The 18,850-nt window shown below is 47.7% G+C and overlaps 2 protein-coding genes across 2 annotated transcripts; both read left to right on the top strand.

Moving 5' to 3' along the window:
• Positions 1 to 213: 213 nt before the first annotated feature.
• LOC148593555 (glutathione S-transferase-like) lies at positions 214 to 3,982 on the top strand. Its single transcript, XM_088530620.1, has 6 exons — positions 214 to 362; positions 1,056 to 1,107; positions 1,905 to 2,037; positions 2,580 to 2,721; positions 3,346 to 3,477; positions 3,792 to 3,982. The coding sequence occupies exons 1-6, from the start codon at positions 276 to 278 to the stop codon at positions 3,930 to 3,932; spliced, it is 687 nt and encodes a 228-aa protein (XP_088386746.1). The 5' UTR covers positions 214 to 275; the 3' UTR covers positions 3,933 to 3,982.
• A 4,284-nt stretch (positions 3,983 to 8,266) lies between these two features.
• Positions 8,267 to 12,448, top strand: LOC148593554 (glutathione S-transferase-like). Its single transcript, XM_088530621.1, has 6 exons — positions 8,267 to 8,391; positions 9,188 to 9,239; positions 10,038 to 10,170; positions 11,031 to 11,172; positions 11,873 to 12,004; positions 12,320 to 12,448. Exons 1-6 carry the CDS (start codon positions 8,305 to 8,307, stop codon positions 12,446 to 12,448), a joined length of 675 nt encoding a protein of 224 aa, XP_088386747.1. The 5' UTR covers positions 8,267 to 8,304.
• Positions 12,449 to 18,850: the final 6,402 nt, after the last annotated feature.

The raw sequence follows: 18,850 nt of genomic DNA, 5'->3' as shown, positions 1-18,850 counted from the left end.
GATCTCCTTACTTTCTCTCTGGAGTGGACCAGTCATTCTCAGTAATATAAATAAACTGCATGGGTAAAAGGCATCGTAAGGCAACATGATACAACCCATTTGAATGCCTCTGTTAATCTGATGAGAGTCCAGGATCAAAAATTATTGGATTGAGATGAAACAGCTTTGAATGTTGTTTCAGAAGCAGTTAGAGAGTAAAAGCCAACATTCTGAATCCTTATTCTGCAAAACTTTGTTCTTTATCGTAGACAGTAGGAAATCAGGTACCTGGAAACATGTCTGGGAAACCCAAGCTCCACTACAGCAATGACCGAGGCCGGATGGAAACGATTCGGTGGCTACTGGCAGCAGCTGGAGTCGAGGTCTGCTTTCTTTTTTATGCTAAGAGCATGTGAGAAATCATATTTTTACTGCCCCTTATCAAAACTGAGACTGTCCAGCAGTTTCGAGTTTTGTGCTTAGAGCAGTGCATGATGAGAACCAAGTCATCCTTATGAGTGCATCACCCTAGAGCTAGCCAATTAATTTCTTCACAACCCCAGGGATAGTCTCCATCTTCTGATCATAGGGGTTCTGCCCGTTCAACTCTGAAGGCCTCTAGGCTAAACCCCCATCCCCAGAACGCTGGAAGGGGAGACAGTGTGAAGGATCTGTGTGTTTAAGAGCTGAGAGCTTTTGTCATGGTGACAGGCAATGAGCCAGAAGGCTGCAGAGGACACGTGAACCTTTCTCTTCCTCATCCCTCTTCCCAGCTTGTGGCAAAGATGCTCTAGCGCATTTCTGCTATCAACTAACCACCCTCCCTTCTCTCTGCACCATCTCTGGTGTCTGCCAGCGCTGAGACCGGGAGCAGCACGGTTGTATTTGCCCAGAAGAGAGTGCTCTGTGGCTTCTGGGCACCTCTGGTTTAGCCAAAGTCTTGCCTGAACACAAATGTGATTCGTATGGAAGAGGGAAGAGGAGAGGAGCATAACTCCCGGTCCTCAGCTGTCTCCTGCAATGCAGAAGCTAAAACATGCAGTGACAATATTTCTTTTCTTCTCCACTTCTTGCAGTTCGAAGAAGTTTATCTGGAAACAAGGGATGACCTTGTAAGGTTACAGAAGAGTAAGTTTGCCTCACTTTTTAATGATAGGACTATTTGTCTTAGAAACCTGAGAAGTCTCATGTCTCTCTTAAGAAATCAAGGCTGGATCTTAGAAAAATGAGTTGATGCTCCTGCCACCTGCTTGCTTTCAAAAAGCACAGCTGTATTTGCAGACATTAGCATAACTGTAAAATTATGCCCTTAGTAGCAGACAGTTTCTATGCATACTTGCCTTACAGTAGATCCAGGGATGGACACAGTATATCAGTTATTTAAGACCAGAAATGTGATCCCATAAAGCAGCTTCTCTGACATACATCTCTGATTAGTTATAGTCAGTATAGTAGTCACAAAGATAGGTATAAACATTTATGTAGGCATTCAGGTCAGCAAGCTTTTTAATAGTCCACATTTCCATAGTATTTATCACAGCATGACAGAAACTGGTTTGGGATGGGTCAGCTGGGCCAGGTCTTCAGTCCTTCCTGTCTGTGTTAGCCTCAATGGAAATTCATCCGAGTTAGGACCATGCAGTGCAGGAGTTGCCCTTTTCAGTGTGTGATTCTTAGTCCTGCATCTGGAGGCTTCATCAGATTTGAAGTAACTTTGAGAAGCTGATTGTTATAATTTTGGACTAACATATCACCAAGAAATGGTTCTTCATTTCATGGTAAACCTTTTTCCATACCATAATATGAGAGTGAGGAAGACTGTTTCAGATCAAATAATATGGATCATAAGACCTTTTTGCCAAGCACCCACTGATGGTCCTCATTCAGAGGCTAAATATCTCCCCATCATCTCCCCTTTACTCCAGGTGGAGATCTGATGTTTCAGCAAGTGCCCCTGGTGGAGATCGATGGGATGAAGATGGTGCAGACCAGAGCCATCCTCAACTACATAGCAGCGAAGCACAACCTCTACGGGAAGGACCTGAAGGAGAGAGCCCTGTACTGTATCAATACTACCTCTGTTTGATAGGCTACAATGCACACAGCCTTGTTGTGTAACACCACAAGAATATCCCAGCTTCAGAGTGATTCTTCAGGTTCTTTGTTGCATGACCTGCCCTTGGCTGCAGGTGATGTCTACAACAGGATTAACTACCTGAAATACTTCGCAGTAATTAGCACAGGCAGGCACATTTGATGGTATCCAGTAGGACATGGACAGAACCACTGTTTAACACATCTGATCTTTTGCTTGTTTTTTAGTGCAGGTTTGGATGACATATGCTAACTTTGTACATATGGTAGAAAATGTTACTACAGATCAGTACCACTACTATCAAAAAATGTAAGGGAAATACTTTCATTTTAGGCATATTCCACTTGCCTTTTGTCTACTCTCAAAACAGAAGCTACTTCACTTGCTGGGTTTGCTCCATACTATGTGATTCGGGCAGAAGAGATGTTCCTAACATCTCAGCTGGGGCTGTCACTACTTACTATGTTGTTGCGGCGAATTGACCAAATCAACCTTTTTCTTCCAGAATTGATATGTATGTGGAATCATTAATGGATCTGAACGAGTTAATCATGGTGGCTGATTTCCAACCAGCTGATAAAAAGGAGGAACACATTGCTAATACTTTGGACAAGGCCACAAACAGATATTTCCCAGCCTATGAGAAGGTAGGTAGCAAAGATGTAGCAACTTAGTTAATGTGGCTTTCTGAAACTCCATCCTGGGTCTGTACATGCAAACTTAATTCAGAAAAATGGAGAGGGAAATACCACTTAAATATATGTGCAATGTCTTGAAGAAGGCATGGCTGAGGGAATACAAAAGGGATAGAGGATACTACAAATCTGGGAAGTATGCAGAGCTGCAAAGACACAAGATGGATTGAGCTACCCAAATACGTTTCAGACTGTATGTTGTTTTGGACAAAAGGCACCTCAGTATCACTTTCTATGTTACATTTCCCCCTGTAGTATTTGCAGTACAGGACTCTCTGTAAAAGCATGTCTTCGCTATGTGAAAACGTTGCAGTTCCACCTGTAACAAGAAGGTTATTATGCCCTGGACTGAACTTCCAGCCTCTTGTAAATTTTGTGGGGCATTTGCGGTCATGGTTGTATTCCAGCAACTCTGAGCCTTCAGCACAGAGGTCTGGATTACGAGGGTTATGGAAGTGAAAGGATGAGGGCTGGAAATGAGACATGCGAAAAATCTGCCTAATAGAAAGGACGGATGCGGTCAGAATGTGGTCAGATGGGTTGTTTATACATCTGGTCATTGTTCTCCCTTTCCAGGCTTTGAAGGACCATGGACAAGGCTTCCTTGTGGGCAACCAGCTTAGCAGGGCAGATGTGCAATTACTGGAAATCCTGTTAATGGCAGAGGAGGTCAAGTCTGATATACTTGCCAAATTTCCTCTCCTGCAGGTAACGGAATGGGCACTTTTAATATGAAGTGAATCAGAAGTGGATTTACACTGGCTAAGAAGTATGAGGGAGCGGGAGGGGAAGGAAAGACAAAACCAAATATCCTGAGTAGTTTTAGCCTGCCTCAAACACCGATTCTCATTACCTTCTTAAACCTCTTACATCACGTGGTTCAAAAGTGTAAGAGGGACAAAGCATAAAGAGTCTGCTGCATGATCAGCCCCCAAAGTTACTTTTACAGAAAGGGTAACATCCAGATGTCTGAAAATAACCACGATTCTTAAGTATAGTGCTGTTCTGTCTTTGTTTTGTAGAGTTTTAAAGCAAGAATAAGTAATGTCCCCACAATAAAGAAATTTCTGCAGCCTGGCAGCCAGCGGAAGCCACCAATGCAAGAAAAGGATGTTCTAAGTGCGCTGAAAATTTTCTATCCTGAACGGTGCGCAGCAACATAAAATCACAAAAACTCTATTGCATTTTCCCCGTGATTCCTCATAGTCTCCAAGTGGAATTAATGAAAATAATTACAAGGTTTCATGATCTGTCTTTCTCTGTATACGGATTGGGTTTGCCCTACTACAATCACTTCTCTGGTGAATCTAGTTGAACACCAGCAAATGAAATGGTTCAGTGAATTATGGTCTGTGCTGGACAAAGCTGGATGTCTTAAATTACTGATTCTAAGAGATATACTAACAGATAAATAAAGACTCACTGTTAACATTTAATAAAATCTAATGACTGTTTGCAGCTAGCTTTATAGATAAGAAGTCTCTCATTCTGTCTTTCTCTTGGTCCTGAGAGTGGCTTGAAAGAGAGCTTAGCATAAAATATGGTCTACATGACCCCTCTGAAAAAGGCCGGGTAAGGCCTGTTGGTTCTGTTTCGTCAGGGATTGCCTCAGAGCAGACATTTCTGCAGTCTCTGTAGTGATTCTTCCAGCATATTTCGACAAATGCTAATAAAAATCTGACTGTAGCAGCTAAAAGGATTTTTCAGGTTTGACTGAAAGATGATGCTTGTATCCAAGTGTAAAGATGAAAAGCTGTGCTTGGCAGAGGCAGGAGGTGCCAGCACCTTGCCTTGCAATGTAGATCTCGCATAATGATGACATACATCTTGTAAACAAAGCTCAGTTAAATAGGATCTGAAAGCTCAGTTAAATATCAAGTCTTAGTTGTACATCATGAACATGATCACTGGAAGCAAGTTCTGCTACTCAGTGACGAGCAAGGAAGCTGGAACCCTAAATGTGTATATGAAGTGAAACAACCATGCACATGCATCTGCCAGCTGCTGAGCCTCACTGCTCACTAGTACCATCAGCTTTAAACTGAGTGTAAAAATTTTATCGTCCACGTGGCCATACAATGGGAATAAAAGGCCATACAATGGGAATAAAATTGTGCCTAGCAGCAAGAAAGGTGCAAAATTTCTTTCTCTCTCTGTGGAGAGGGGGGAAGGAGCTGGAAGGGCTGTGGTGCAGAGGAGCCTCTTCCCTTCTGCCTCACAGAAGTGCTGAGCGCAGCCACGCTCGAGCCAGAGACCTTGGCCTCTGCTCGTGACCTTCCTCGCAGTTAGGTTCCCCTTGGTGCTGTGCAAACTTTACCAGTTGGCTGCGCAGCCATGCCAGGAGCTCTGCCGTGCTGGCAACCTGCCGGCCGCGGGCTCCGGGACAGCTCCCCCTCCTCGCCCCGGGTCACTGACACCCCCAAGGCCCTCAGGGGCTGCAGAGTGTCCCCTGTGCCCCGAGAGCCGCCCTGGCGCAGCCCGGGGGGGCTGCCGCGGAGCGCGGCGCACGGCCGGCTCCCCTGTGCGCAGAGGGGCCGCGCGGGGCTCGGCGGCGGCGGCAGCGGAGCCCGCCGGGCCCGTCGCCCGCCGCGTCTGCACCCCGGAAGCAGCGGCCGCCGCGGCGCCCTACGCCGGGCTGCGGCGCCGCCTCCGGCCGTAGCGGCGGCAGCAGCAGCAGCAGCGGCAGCAGCAGCCGCGGCCGCTGCCCCCGCCCCTTGGCGGCGCCGCACGGCGGGCGGAGCGGGCGCCGGCGGGGCCCGTGGGCGCAGGCGCCGCTGCGGGCTGCGCGTCGGGGCGGCCGAGCGAGGCGGCGGGTAACGGCGCGGAGCGGAGCGGGCTGCGTTGCTGCTCGGGAGGGCGCTGCTGGCCCGGGGCTCCCCGCGGGACGGGACGGGACGGGACGGGACGGGACGGGACAGGGCCCGGCGGTGCCCCTGGCCTTGCTGGCGCCGCTGTCCCCGCGGGGCGGAGCGGAGCCGCGCTCTGGCGCGAGCCCTCAGCCAGGGGCGCTGTGGGGAGGGCGGCCGCGTTTCGGGAGCCCCGAGCTGCGCCCCGGCCCCTGCTGCGGGGGACGCGCGTTGCCCAGCGGCGCGTGCAGAGCCTCCCGTTTCTGCGCTCCCCCGGCCGCCTGCACAGGGCAAGGACGGGGCAGGCGTGCTAGCGTGCTCACGTGTACACACATGTGCAGTGCACGCCTCGACCCGCGGGCACATGTCCCTTCCTCGCTTCCTGCTGTGGGCGGGGTGCGCTGTCCCAAAAGCTGGGTGCCCTGCAGGGCTGTTGCGTGGCCTGGCGTTAGCGCCAGTCAGCTCACAAAACTGGAAGGTGACCCAATGTTGCTGGCATAACATCCGTGTCTGCTGAGGGCCGGATCAGCTGCGGCCCCCTTGGATTCTGTCCTGCTGCTCACTTGATGCTGCTGCTGCCCTCCCTGAGGGCTCCTAAGGGAATGTCGGTGTTCCACGGCACGCAGGGCATCCTCTCGTGGGAGCAGAAGGCTGGCTCCTCCTGCACAAAAGGCTAATCCTTTACTGCAGGTCTACACCTAAGTGTTGGTGCTGCTTGGCAGCGTTTGTGCTGGGGTCACCTCCCACTTGTTTTCTTGCCGTAGAGACTCTCACCAGGCTGGATTGTGGTGGTTTAAATAGAGGGGGTTTCGGCTCTGGCTCTGTGTTTTATCAACAGAGGTTTTAAAGCAGTGTTGTTATTCGTTATTCTTCTTTAAAATCTCAAGATTGATTTCCCTTTTACCTTCTTCAGGCACTCCTGCTAGCTCCAGAAAGGAATACTTCTGAATCCAACGTGTTTTGACCTGAATTCCAGCAGGAAGGACACGGTGAGAAATTAAAAGTTCAGTCATGTCAAGCCCTAATCAGGCCTGATGCACTACAGGAGCAAGGCCCAGTGCCACAAGGCCATTCGGCTTGAACAGCCCTGTTTGAGCTGGCTTTGAGGAACAAAGTCATGCAATTGGTTTTCACATGCGATTAGGAAGAAAATCTAGCACATGAATCAATATGAGGCAAGTATAGGTGTCTAGAAGGAATATCCCCACTAGCAGAGAAGAGAAGGGAGCTTATGTATGACTCAAGCTGAATTAGTTGATTAGTAAAGAGCCAATTTTTTAGAAGGACAAAATCATAACATATTTAAGTAAAAAATTGATTAATATCGTAAGAGTTTTTTATATCTTGGAAGTGGTTCAGCTATGTCGATTATTTTTAGCTAGCAGAATCCTCAACAGTGAAAATAAAAGGCATCATGTTTTCTACCCCCTCCAATGTTCAAACTGATCTTGAATTACTGAGTCCTACGTTTGTACATGTAAGCTTACTGAGGAATTTCTTTTCTGTTAGTACATAGTGAAGAGGCAGAGTTAATTATTTAAGAAACAGAAGTTTCTCATCTGCAGAGAATTGGCTGTAATTCACTTTGTAGGAGGGACTGCTGAAGTATAGAACTTTAGGGCAAAGCTGCTGGGAGATTCGAGCAAGTTACACTGTTTACAGGGTAAGCTTTTTGAATCCTCAGATGTGCACAGGGAATGAGTGTACTTGAAAGAAAAGATGGTGGATTAATGCCTTATGCCTTTAATAGACAGTGTTTTTTCTGCTGCTTTAATGCTTCAGTTTTATTGTTGATGTAGTGCTTATAACTGTGAAAGTAGGATAAAGCTCAGTATTGTTTATGCATTTGCTGCCTCTGTGCACAAAATGTTTCCTCGTGGAGTGGACGGGAGAGCGTACAGAATTCACATTCCATCTGTGTTTATTCTTTAACTGTTGACTCTACTGATAAAGCTGGAACTACTGTTGGCAACTGAGTGTGCCCGATATAGCACAATTTCAAGGAAAAGAAAAAGAATGCCAAAAAAAAAAAGAGAATTAAATGGATTAAATGTTTTACTTTGAGTATGCCTGTGGTTAAAACTGTCACTCAATCTAATATTAGTGGAGTTAGTTAAAAATGGTTTTTTAGTGCTTTCTTCCCAAAATGAGAGGAGTGGAGTGTGCTGTAAATGAGACTGCATGCAGTGGAGGGAAAAAAAAAAAAAAAAAAACCTTCCCACCTCCTTAAAATGAAACCTAACAGCTGCTGGAGGAAACAACGAATATCTGAGTTTGTACTGTCTATCTGCTTATACAGTAGACTATGTACTGCGATAACGTCCAAATAGAAAGAGCCGTGAATATTGCACAGCCTGTTCTTTGGTAAGAGCAGAGAACTTTGGGAGAGTGAGAGCGTTCGGAAAACAGATTTTGATCTCCTTACTTTCTCTCTGGAGTGGACCAGTCATTCTCAGTAATATAAATAAACTGCATGGGTAAAAGGCATCTTAAGACAACATGATACAACCCATTTGAACACCTCTGTTAATCTGATGAGAGTCCTGGATTAAAAATCATTGGTTTGAGATGAGACAGCTTTGAATGTTGTTTCAGAAGCAGTTAGAGAGTAAAAGCCAACATTCTGAATCTTTATTCTGCTAAACTTTGTTTTTTATCGTAGACAGTAGGGAATCAGGTACCTGGAAACATGTCTGGGAAACCCAAGCTCCACTACTTCAATGGCCGAGGCCGGATGGAACCGATTCGGTGGCTACTGGCAGCAGCTGGCGTCGAGGTCTGCTTTCTTTTTTATGCTAAGAGCATGTGAGAAATCGTATTTTTACTGCCCCTTATCAAAACTGAGACTGTCCAGCAGTTTCAAGTTTTGTGCTTAGCGCAGTGCATGATGAGGACCGAGTCATCCTTATGAGTGCATCACCCTAGAGCTAGCCAATTAATTTCTTTATAACCTCAGGGGTAGTCTCCATCTTCTGATCATAGGGGTTCTGCCCATTCAACTCTGAAGGCCTCTAGGCTAAACCCCCATCCCCAGAAGTGTGTTTGTTATGCCTGTTACAGCAGAACTTCCTCTTGGAGGTACTGCCTTACGTAAAACAAACAGTATTTCTTCTCAGCTCTAACTATTTCCGGTATTAATGCTGGAAGGGGAGACAGTGTGAAGGATCTGTGTGTTTAAGAGCTGAGAGCTTTTGTCATGGTGACAGGCAATGAGCCAGAAGGCTGCAGAGGACACGTGAACCTTTCTCTTCCTCATCCCTCTTCCCAGCTTGTGGCAAAGATGCTCTAGCGCATTTCTGCTATCATCTAACCACCTTCCCTTCTCTCTGCACCATCTCTTGCTCTGGTGTTTGCCAGTGCTGAGACCGGGAGCAGCACGGTTGTATTTGCCCAGAAGAGAGTGCTCTGTGGCTTCTGGGCACCTCTGGTTTAGCCAAAGTCTTGCTTGAACACAGATGTGATTCGTATGGAAGAAGGAAGAGGAGAGGAGCATAACTCCTGGTCCTGTGCTGTCTCCTGCAATGCAGAAGCTAAAACATCAAGTGACAATATTTCTTCTCTATTTCTTGCAGTTCGAAGAAGTTTATCTGGAAACAAGGGATGACCTTGTAAGGTTACGGAAGAGTAAGTTTGCCTCACTTTTTAATGATAGGACTATTTGTCTTAGAAACCTGAGAAGTCTCATGTCTCTCTTAAGAAAAAAAGGCTGAATTTTAGAAAAATGAGTTGATGCTCCTGCCACCTGCTTGCTTTCAAAAAGCACAGCTGTATTTGCAGACATTAGCATAACTGTAAAATTATGCCCTTAGTAGCAGACAGTTTCTATGCACACTTGCCTTACAGTAGATCCAAGGATGGACACAGTATATCAGTTATTTAAGACCATAAATGTGATCCCATAAAGCAACTTCTCTGACATACATCTCTGATTAGTTATAGTCAGTATAGTAGTCACAAAGATAGGTATAAACATTTATGTAGGCATTCAGGTCAGCAAGCTTTTTAATAGTCCGCATTTTCATAATATTTATCACAGCATGACAGAAGCTGGTTTGGGATGGGTCAGCTGGGCCAGGTCCTTCAGTCCTTCCTGTCTGTGTTAGCCTCAATGGAAATTCATCTGAGTTAGGACCATGCAGTGCAGGAGTTGCCCTTTTCAGTGTGTGATACTTAGTCCTGCATCTGGGGGCTTCATCAGATTTGAAGTAACTTTGAGAAGCTGATTGTTATAAATTTGGACTAACATATCACCAAGAAATGGTTCTTCATTTCATGGTAAACTTTTTTCCATACCATAATATGAGAGTGAGGAAGACTGTTTCAGATCAAATAATATGGATCATAAGACCTTTTTGCCAAGCACCCACTGATGGTCCTCATTCAGAGGCTATATATATCATGATCATCTCCCCTTTACTTCAGGTGGAGATCTGATGTTTCAGCAAGTGCCCATGGTGGAGATCGATGGGATGAAGATGGTGCAGACCAGAGCCATCCTCAACTACATAGCAGCAAAGCACAACCTCTACGGGAAGGACCTGAAGGAGAGAGCCCTGTACTGTATCAATACTACCTCTGTTTGATAGGCTACAATGCACACAGCCTTGTTGTGTAACACCGCAACAATATCCCAGCTTCAGGCTGATTCTCCAGGTTCTTTGTTACATGACCTGCCCTTGGCTGCAGGTCATAACTAGAACAGGATTAACCACCGGGAATAGATAGACAGGGGTGAGCAAGGGAGTTCCTGCTGTCTTGACTCTTGGAGGCAAGTCTAGTTATCAGAAGGGTGTTCATGAAGACCAAAGGGCAATGTAACTACCAGAGGAGAGTTGCCAGGAGCCCAGAGCACAGTCTGTCCTCCTGCTGCCGCTCTTCATGCACTGCCCACTCGAGTCGCCAGCATTTTCAGCAGCTCAGATCCAGGGAAATGTCTCTGATGGAAACAAACTCCTCTCTTTCTAGGAGCGAGATATTTAAGGGCGGGGTTCTCGGGCACGTGTTGACTATATAAATACCCTGAAATACTTAATGCTGTAATTAGCACAAGCAGACACATTTGATGGTATCCAGTAGGACATGGACAGAACCACTGTTTAACACTCTCATTTTTTGCTTGTTTGTTTGTTTTTTAGTGCTGGCTTGGATGATGTATGCTAACTTTGTATGTATGCCAGAAAAAGTTAATACATAGGAGTAACACTACTAGCAAAAAATGGAAGGGATGTAGTACTTTGGTTAGGTATATTCCACTGGCCTTTTATCTCCTCTCAAAATAGAAGCTGCTTCACTTGCCGGGTACTTCTTCACACTATGTGTTTTGGGCAGAAGAGATGTTCCTAACATCTCAACTGGGGCTGTCAGTGCTTACTACATTATTACAATGAATGGACCGAATCAACCTTTTTCTTCCAGAATTGATATGTATGTGGAATCATTAATGGATCTGAACGAGTTAATCATGATGGTTCCTTTCCAACCAGTTAATGAAAAGGAGAAAAACCTTGCTAATATTGTGGACAAGGCCACAAACAGATATTTCCCAGCCTATGAGAAGGTAGGTAGCAAAGATGTAGCAACTTAGTTAATGTGGCTTTCTGAAACTCCATCCTGGGTCTGTACATGCAAACTTAATTCAGAAAAATGGAGAGGGAAATACCACTTAAATATATGTGCAATGTCTTGAAGAAGGCATGGCTGAGGGAATACAAAAGGGATAGAGGATACTACAAATCTGGGAAGTACGTAGAGCTGCAAAAACACAAGATGGATTAAGCTCAGCAAATATGTTTCAGACTGTATGTTGCTTTGGACAATGTTAAATTTCCCCCTGTAGTATTTGCAGTACAGGACGCTCTGTAAAAGCATTTCTTCGCTATGTGAAAATGTTGCAGTTCCTCCTGTAACAAGAAGGTTACATATGGAGAGTTCCCAACACAACATTTGCCAACACAGAAGAGGAGACAAATGAGAAACACGGGATGTGCCCGTATCTGGGTAGAGTCCAAAATATTCTATTATGCCATGGGCTGAACTTCCAACCTCTTGTAAATTTTGTGGGGCATTTGCGGTCATGGTTGTATTCCAGCAACTCTGAGCCTTCAGCACAGAGGTCTGGATTACGAGGGTTATGGAAGTGAAAGGATGAGGGCTAGAAATGAGACATGTGAAAAATCTGCCTAATAGAAAGGACTGATGCAGTCAGAATGTGGTCAGATTGGTTGTTTATACATCTGGTCATTGTTCTCCCTTTTCAGGCTTTGAAGGACCATGGACAAGGCTTCCTTGTGGGCAACCAGCTTAGCAGGGCAGATGTGCAATTACTGGAAATCCTGTTAATGGCAGAGGAGGTCAAGTCTGATATACTTGCCAAATTTCCTCTCCTGCAGGTAACTGAACGGGCACTTTTAATATGAAGTGAATCAGAAGTGGATTTACACTGGCTAAGAAGTATGAGGGAGCGGGAGGGGAAGGAAAGACAAAACCAAATATCCTGAGTAGTTTTAGCCTGCCTCAAATACTGATTGTCCTTACCTTCTTAGACCTCTTGCATCACGTGGTTCAAAAGCGTAATAGGGACAAAGTATAAAGAGTCTGCTGCATGATCAGCCCCCAAAGTTACTTTTGCAGAAAGGGTAACATCCAAATGTCTGATAATAACCACGATTCTTAAGTATAGTGCTGTTCTTTTTTTTGTTTTGTAGAGTTTTAAAGCGAGAATAAGTAATGTCCCCAAAATAAAGAAATTTCTGCAGCCTGGCAGCCAGAGGAAGCCACCAACGGAGGAAAAGGATGTTCCAGATGTGATGAAAATTTTTGAGGAAGACCAGTGAGCAGCAACATATAAAGTCTATTGCATTTTCCCTGTGATTCCTCATAGTCTCCAAGTGGAATTAATGAAAATAATTACAAGGTTTCATGATCTTTCTTTCTCTGTCTAAGGACTGGGTTTGCACTACTGCATGGTCTTCGGTTGTGAATCTAGTTGAGCACCAGCAAATGAAATGGTTCAGTGAATTACGGTCTGTGCTGGACAAAGCTGGATGTCTTAAATTACTGATTCGTCTAAGAGATAAAAAAAAACAGATAAAGACTTACTGATAACATTTAATAGCATTTAATGACTGTTTGCAGCTAGCTTTATAGATAAGAAGTCTCTCATTCTGTCTTTCTGTTGGTCCTGAGAGTGGCTTGAAAGAGAGCTTAGCATAAAACATGGTCTACATGACCCCTCTGAAAACAGGCCTGGTAAGGCCTGTAGGTTCTGTTTTGACAGGGATTGCCTCAAAACAGGCATTTTCTTGATTTAGGACTTTTGATCCCAATATACTGTATCATATAGCTCTGTTTTGCTGGTTATCAGTTGCAGTCTCTGTAGTGATTCTTCCAGCATATTTCGACAAATGCTAATAATAAAGCTGACTGTAGCAGCTAAAAGCATTTTTCAGGTTTGACTGAAAGATGATACTTGTATCCAAGTGTAAAGATGAAAAGCTGTGCTTGGCAGAGGCAGGAGGTGCCAGCACCTTGCCTTGCAATGTTAAATGGGATCTGTAAGCTCAGTTAAATATTAACTCTTAATGGTACATCATGAACATGATCACTGGAAGCAAGTTCTGCTACTGAGGGACGAGCAAGGAAGCTGGAACCATGAATGTGTATATGAAATGAAACAACCATGCACATGCAACTGCCATCTGCTGCCCCTAACTGCTCACTAGTACCATCAGCTTTAAACTGAGTGTAAAAAATCTGTTGTCCATGTGGCTGTGTTTCTCCTCATCCTCATAAGAGGCCATACAATGGGAATAAAATTGTGCCTAGCAGCAAGAAAGGTGCAAAATTTCTTTCTCTTTCTGCGGAGAGGGGGGAAGGAGCTGGAAGGGCTGTGGTGCAGAGGAGCCTCTTCCCTTCTGCCTCACAGAAGTGCTGAGCGCAGCCACGCTCGAGCCAGAGACCTTGGCCTCTGCTCGTGACCTTCCTCGTGGTTAGGTTCCCCTTGGTGCTGTGCAAACTTTACCAGTTGGCTGCGCAGCCATGCCAGGAGCTCTGCCGTGCTGGCAACCTGCCGGCCGCGGGCTCCGGGACAGCTCCCCCTCCTCGCCCCGGGTCACTGACACCCCCAAGGCCCTCAGGGCCTGCAGAGTGTCCCCTGTGCCCCGAGAGCCGCCCTGGCGCAGCCCGGGGGGGCTGCCGCGGAGCGCGGCGCACGGCCGGCTCCCCTGTGCGCAGAGGGGCCGCGCGGGGCTCGGCGGCGGCGGCAGCGGAGCCCGCCGGGCCCGTCGCCCGCCGCGTCTGCACCCCGGAAGCAGCGGCCGCCGCGGCGCCCTACGCCGGGCTGCGGCGCCGCCTCCGGCCGTAGCGGCGGCAGCAGCAGCAGCAGCAGCAGCCGCGGCCGCTGACCCGCCCCTTGGCGGCGCCGCACGGCGGGCGGAGCGGGCGCCGGCGGGGCCCGTGGGCGCAGGCGCCGCTGCGGGCTGCGCGTCGGGGCGGCCGAGCGAGGCGGCGGGTAACGGCGCGGAGCGGAGCGGGGTGCGTTGCTGCTCGGGAGGGCGCTGCTGGCCCGGGGCTCCCCGCGGGACGGGACGGGACGGGACAGGACAGGGCCCGGCGGTGCCCCTGGCCTTGCTGGCGCCGCTGTCCCCGCGGGGCGGAGCGGAGCCGCGCTCTGGCGCGAGCCCTCAGCCAGGGGCGCTGTGGGGAGGGCGGCCGCGTTTCGGGAGCCCCGAGCTGCGCCCCGGCCCCTGCTGCGGGGGACGCGCGTTGCCCAGCGGCGCGTGCAGAGCCTCCCGTTTCTGCGCTCCCCCGGCCGCCTGCACAGGGCAAGGACGGGGCAGGCGTGCTAGCGTGCTCACGTGTACACACATGTGCAGTGCACGCCTCGACCCGCGGGCACATGTCCCTTCCTCGCTTCCTGCTGTGGGCGGGGTGCGCTGTCCCAAAAGCTGGGTGCCCTGCAGGGCTGTTGCGTGGCCTGGCGTTAGCGCCAGTCAGCTCACAAAACTGGAAGGTGACCCAATGTTGCTGGCATAACATCCGTGTCTGCTGAGGGCCGGATCAGCTGCGGCCCCCTTGGATTCCGTCCTGCTGCTCACTTGATGCTGCTGCTGCCCTCCCTGAGGGCTCCTAAGGGAATGTCGGTGTTCCACGGCACGCAGGGCATCCTCTCGTGGGAGCAGAAGGCTGGCTCCTCCTGCACAAAAGGCTAATCCTTTACTGCAGGTCTACACCTAAGTGTTGGTGCTGCTTGGCAGCGTTTGTGCTGGGGTCACCTCCCACTTGTTTTCTTGCCGTAGAGACTCTCACCAGGCTGGATTGTGGTGGTTTAAATAGAGGGGGTTTCAGCTCTGGCTCTGTGTTTTATCAACAGAGGTTTTAAAGCAGTGTTGTTATTTGTTATTCTTCTTTAAAATCTCAAGGCTTGATTTCCCTTTTACCTTCTTCAGGCACTCCTGCTAGCTCCAGAAAGGAATACTTCTGAATCCAACGTGTTTTGGCCTGAATTCCAGCAGGAAGGACACGGTGAGAAATTAAAAGTTCAGTCATGTCAAGCCCTAATCAGGCCTGATGCAGTACAGGAGCAAGGACGAGTGCCACAAGGCCATTTGGCTTGAACAGCACTGTTTGAGGTGGCTTTGAGGAACAAAGTCATGCAATTGGTTTTCACGATTAGGAAGAAAATCTTAAGACCTTGCAGCAGATTATGAGCACACTATTAAAATCACTTTTTTTCTTACAGGAATGCTGACACTTGGCCTGTTTTGGTCAAAAATGTATATATATGTGTGTATATATATATATATATATATATATGTATATAATATAGTGATCATAGTGATAGGTGATTGAGTACAGGCTGTCTGAGTTGTAAGTAAAGCTGGACTGTGTAGAAAGAAGTTTGTGGTTTTTTTCAGTCTGTGACTGCTGTTGAAAGCTTATTTGCCAATGACTTTGTTACCTTTAAATGACTCATTGCTTTACAAAGACTCATTGATTGCAGAGCTGTAACAGAGCCACTGAAGTAGTTTGCCACTGTATGATAGGAGCAAAGCTTCCCCCTGAATCTCTAAGTCAATCCTTAAGCAGTGCAGTTCTAGAAAAATTGAAGCTTTTTCCAACTTGCATGAAAAGACTTAAGTTCCAGTTGATCCCTGCCAAGTGATGGTCAAGGAAGGATTATGCTGATACAGATGCCTTTTTCAACTTGCACTTCCTCTGCCCTTTAGCTTCACCAGCTGTTGGAAGAGGAGCATTGAGACCACCAAGATCTTGTCTGGGATCATCTAGTCAGCTTATTTTGATGAGGAAAGAGGGGAAGGAATATTGCTTTTTCTCCTTAAGATATCCTGTCCTCAGAACCTTTCTCCAGCATTCTTGGGGTCAGAGTGCTTATATCTGGGCTGTCAGAGAAGTTGAGTCCATCATCCAGAGCACAAAGGGATGGAGTATTTTGCGAGTGGTGCAATTTTGCTTCGTGTTTCCAAAGCCAGATGAAGCTGGGCAGAGTTTTGGAAGATTTATCTGTATTTTGGACTGGAGCAGCAGAGTTGGGTGAGCCCAGCTCCTTGGACGGCAACAGCCATTGCTGATAGGGCCCGTTGAGTGGAGAAAGGCAGGGGCTGCAGTCTCCTTTCCTTGCTGCAACCTTGTGGGCTGTTTGTGGGTGCCTCTCCATCGGCATTTTTGGGACTGCTCTCGGACTAGATTAATTCAAACACCACTTTCTCCAAGCTCAGGATCAGTGCATTCCTAACCTAAAGAAGTCAAGTAAGGCGGGCAGGAGATCTGCATGGAGGGGCAAGGAGCTGTTGGGTAAACTTATTGAGAAAAAGAGCATGTCTATAATGTGGAAGAAGGGCCAGGCCACATAGGAACAATATAGGAACATCGTCAGAGAATGCAGGGATGAAACAAGGAAGGCCAAGGTCCGTCTGGAATTAGAATTAGCGAGACATGTCAGGGACAACAGGAAGGGCTTCTATAAACACATCAGCAGCAAGAGGAAGACTAGGGAAAACGTTGGTCTGCTGCTGAATGGGGAAGGTGCTTTGGTGGTAGAGGGTGCAGAGAAGGCAGAGTTACTAAATGCCTTCTTTGCTTCAGTCCTTACCACTAAGGCCCATGAACTACCCCATGAACTACAGAGCCTGGAGACAAGAGAGATAACCAGGAGAGAGGAAGACTTTCTGCTGGTTGAGGAGGATTGGGTTAGGGCTTATTTAGGCAAACTGGACACCTATAAATCTATGGACCTGGATGGGATGCAGCCAAGAGTGCTGAGGGAACTGGCAGGGATCATTGCTCAGCCACTTCCCATCATCTTTGAGAGGTCATGGAGAGCGGGGGAGGTGCCTGAGGACTGGAAGAAACCAGCGTCACTCCAGTCTTGAAAAAAGGGCAAGAAGGAGGAGCTGGGGAAGTACAGGCCACTCAGCCTCACCTTCGTCCCTGGAAAGGTGATGGAGCAGCTCATCCTAGAGACCATCTCTAGGTATGTGAAGGAGAAGAAGATGATCAGGAGTAGTCAGCATGGATTCACCAAGGGAAAGTTGTGTTTGACAAACCCGCTAGCCTTCTAAGACGAGGTGGCTGCCTGGATGGACGATGGGAGAGCCGTGGATGTTGTCTGCCTTGACTTCAGCAAGGCTTTTGACCCAGTCCCCCATAACATCCTTGTAGGGAAGCTCGAGGATGTGGACTGGATGAGCGGACAGTGAAGTGGATTGAGGACTGGATGGATGGCAGAGCCCAGAGGGTGGTGATAAATGGGGCCGAGTCTAGTTGGAGGTTTGTGGCCAGTGGTGTCCTCCAGGGATCAGTACTAGGCCCAGTTCTGTTCAAGTTGTTCATCAGTGACTTGGACGAAGGCACAGAGTGCACCCTCAGCAAGTTTGCAGATGACACCAAACTGGGTGGAGTGGCCGACACGCCAGAGGGCTGTGCTGGCATTCACAGGGACCTGGGCAGATTGGAGAGTTGAGCAGAGAGGAACCTCATGAGGTTCAAGAAGGACAAGTGCAGGGTCCTGCACACGGGGAGGAATAACCCCAGGCATCAGTACAGATTAAGGGTTGACCTGCTGAAAAGCAGCTCCGCAGAGAGAGATTTGGGAGTCCTCGTTGACAACAGGTTAACCATGAGTCAGCAATGTGCCCTCGTGGCCAAGAAGGCCAAAGGGATTGTGGCCTGCATCAGCAGAAGCATTGCCAGCAGGTCGAGGGAGGTGATCCTGCCCCCCTACTCAGCTCTGGTGCAACTGCACCTGGAGTACTGTGTACAGTTTTGGGCTCTCCAGTACAAGAAGGACATTGAACTTCTAGAAAGGGTCCAGCGGAGAGCCACAAAGATGATTAAAGGACTGGAGCATGTATCTTATGAGGAAAGACTAAGCGAGCTGGGCCTGTTTACTCGCAGAAGAGAAGACTAAGAGCAGATTTGATCAACATGCTCAAGTACCTGAGGGGTGATTGTAGGAAGAATGGGGCCAGGCTCTTCTCTGTGGTGGCCAGTGACAAGCTGAGGTGTAATGGTTGTAAGTTGAAATACAGGAAGTTCCATCTCCATATGAGGAAGAACTTCTTTCCTGTGAGGGTGCCAGAGCCCTGAAATAGGTTGTGGAGTTTCCCTCTCTTGAGATCTTCCAAACCTGCCAGGATGCCACCCTGTGCCATGTGCTCTAGGTGTCCCTGCTGGAGTAAGTGGGGTTGGACTAGATGATCTCTAGAGGTCCCTTCCAACCTTAACCATTCTGTGATTCTTTCTGTGATTCGGTAATACTTACAAGCCTGAGACAGGATTAAGCAAACCTTCCTGTGGCCAGGTAAACCTTGGTTAAACGATGAAACACTCAATCAGTTCTGAGTTTGGCCTTTTCTCATTCCATCAGTTTTCTTGTGGGGCCCGTTGTTGACAAGAGCACAGTGTGATTTGTCGCTTAACTTATTGTCTGTGCAAACCCTCGTCAGCTCCAGGTTTGCATTACTGCCGGTAGCTGCTTTTGGTGGCAGTGACACTGCTTTTTGCCTTGTTTTGGTGTCAATGGCATTTTGAAAAACTAAGCATTTCATCACTGTGCTGTTATCTTGTGGGCCGACTTCCAGCTCTCACCACGGCTATGACACTGAGGGCACTGAATGGACCTTCTTGCTCCAGTTCAGGTCTAGTTCTCATTTGTTCACTTGATTTAATGTTCGAAGTTAGGTCTGCAGAGTCAGGAGGCTGTAAATCCCTGCTAC

Source organism: Tinamus guttatus, unplaced genomic scaffold (assembly GCF_059628265.1).
Source record: "Tinamus guttatus ecotype Peru unplaced genomic scaffold, ASM5962826v1 Tinamus_guttatus_pri_ptg000383l, whole genome shotgun sequence".
In the NCBI taxonomy this organism is placed as follows: Eukaryota; Metazoa; Chordata; class Aves; order Tinamiformes; family Tinamidae; genus Tinamus; species Tinamus guttatus.
Note: the sequence above shows the minus strand (reverse complement) of the source record. Positions and strands in the feature narration are given on the sequence as shown.

What these genes read in the sequence shown, in the direction of transcription:
- LOC148593555 (XM_088530620.1), top strand. Translation starts at nt 276, where the DNA reads ATGTCTGGGAAACCCAAGCTCCACTACAGCAATGACCGAGGCCGGATG. An exon ending in CCTTGTAAGGTTACAGAAGA is followed by an intron (nt 1,108 to 1,904) that starts GTAAGTTTGCCT and finishes CCTTTACTCCAG; the next exon opens with GTGGAGATCTGATGTTTCAG. An exon ending in GACCTGAAGGAGAGAGCCCT is followed by an intron (nt 2,038 to 2,579) that starts GTACTGTATCAA and finishes TTTTTCTTCCAG; the next exon opens with AATTGATATGTATGTGGAAT.
- LOC148593554 (XM_088530621.1), top strand. Translation starts at nt 8,305, where the DNA reads ATGTCTGGGAAACCCAAGCTCCACTACTTCAATGGCCGAGGCCGGATG. An exon ending in CCTTGTAAGGTTACGGAAGA is followed by an intron (nt 9,240 to 10,037) that starts GTAAGTTTGCCT and finishes CCTTTACTTCAG; the next exon opens with GTGGAGATCTGATGTTTCAG. An exon ending in GACCTGAAGGAGAGAGCCCT is followed by an intron (nt 10,171 to 11,030) that starts GTACTGTATCAA and finishes TTTTTCTTCCAG; the next exon opens with AATTGATATGTATGTGGAAT.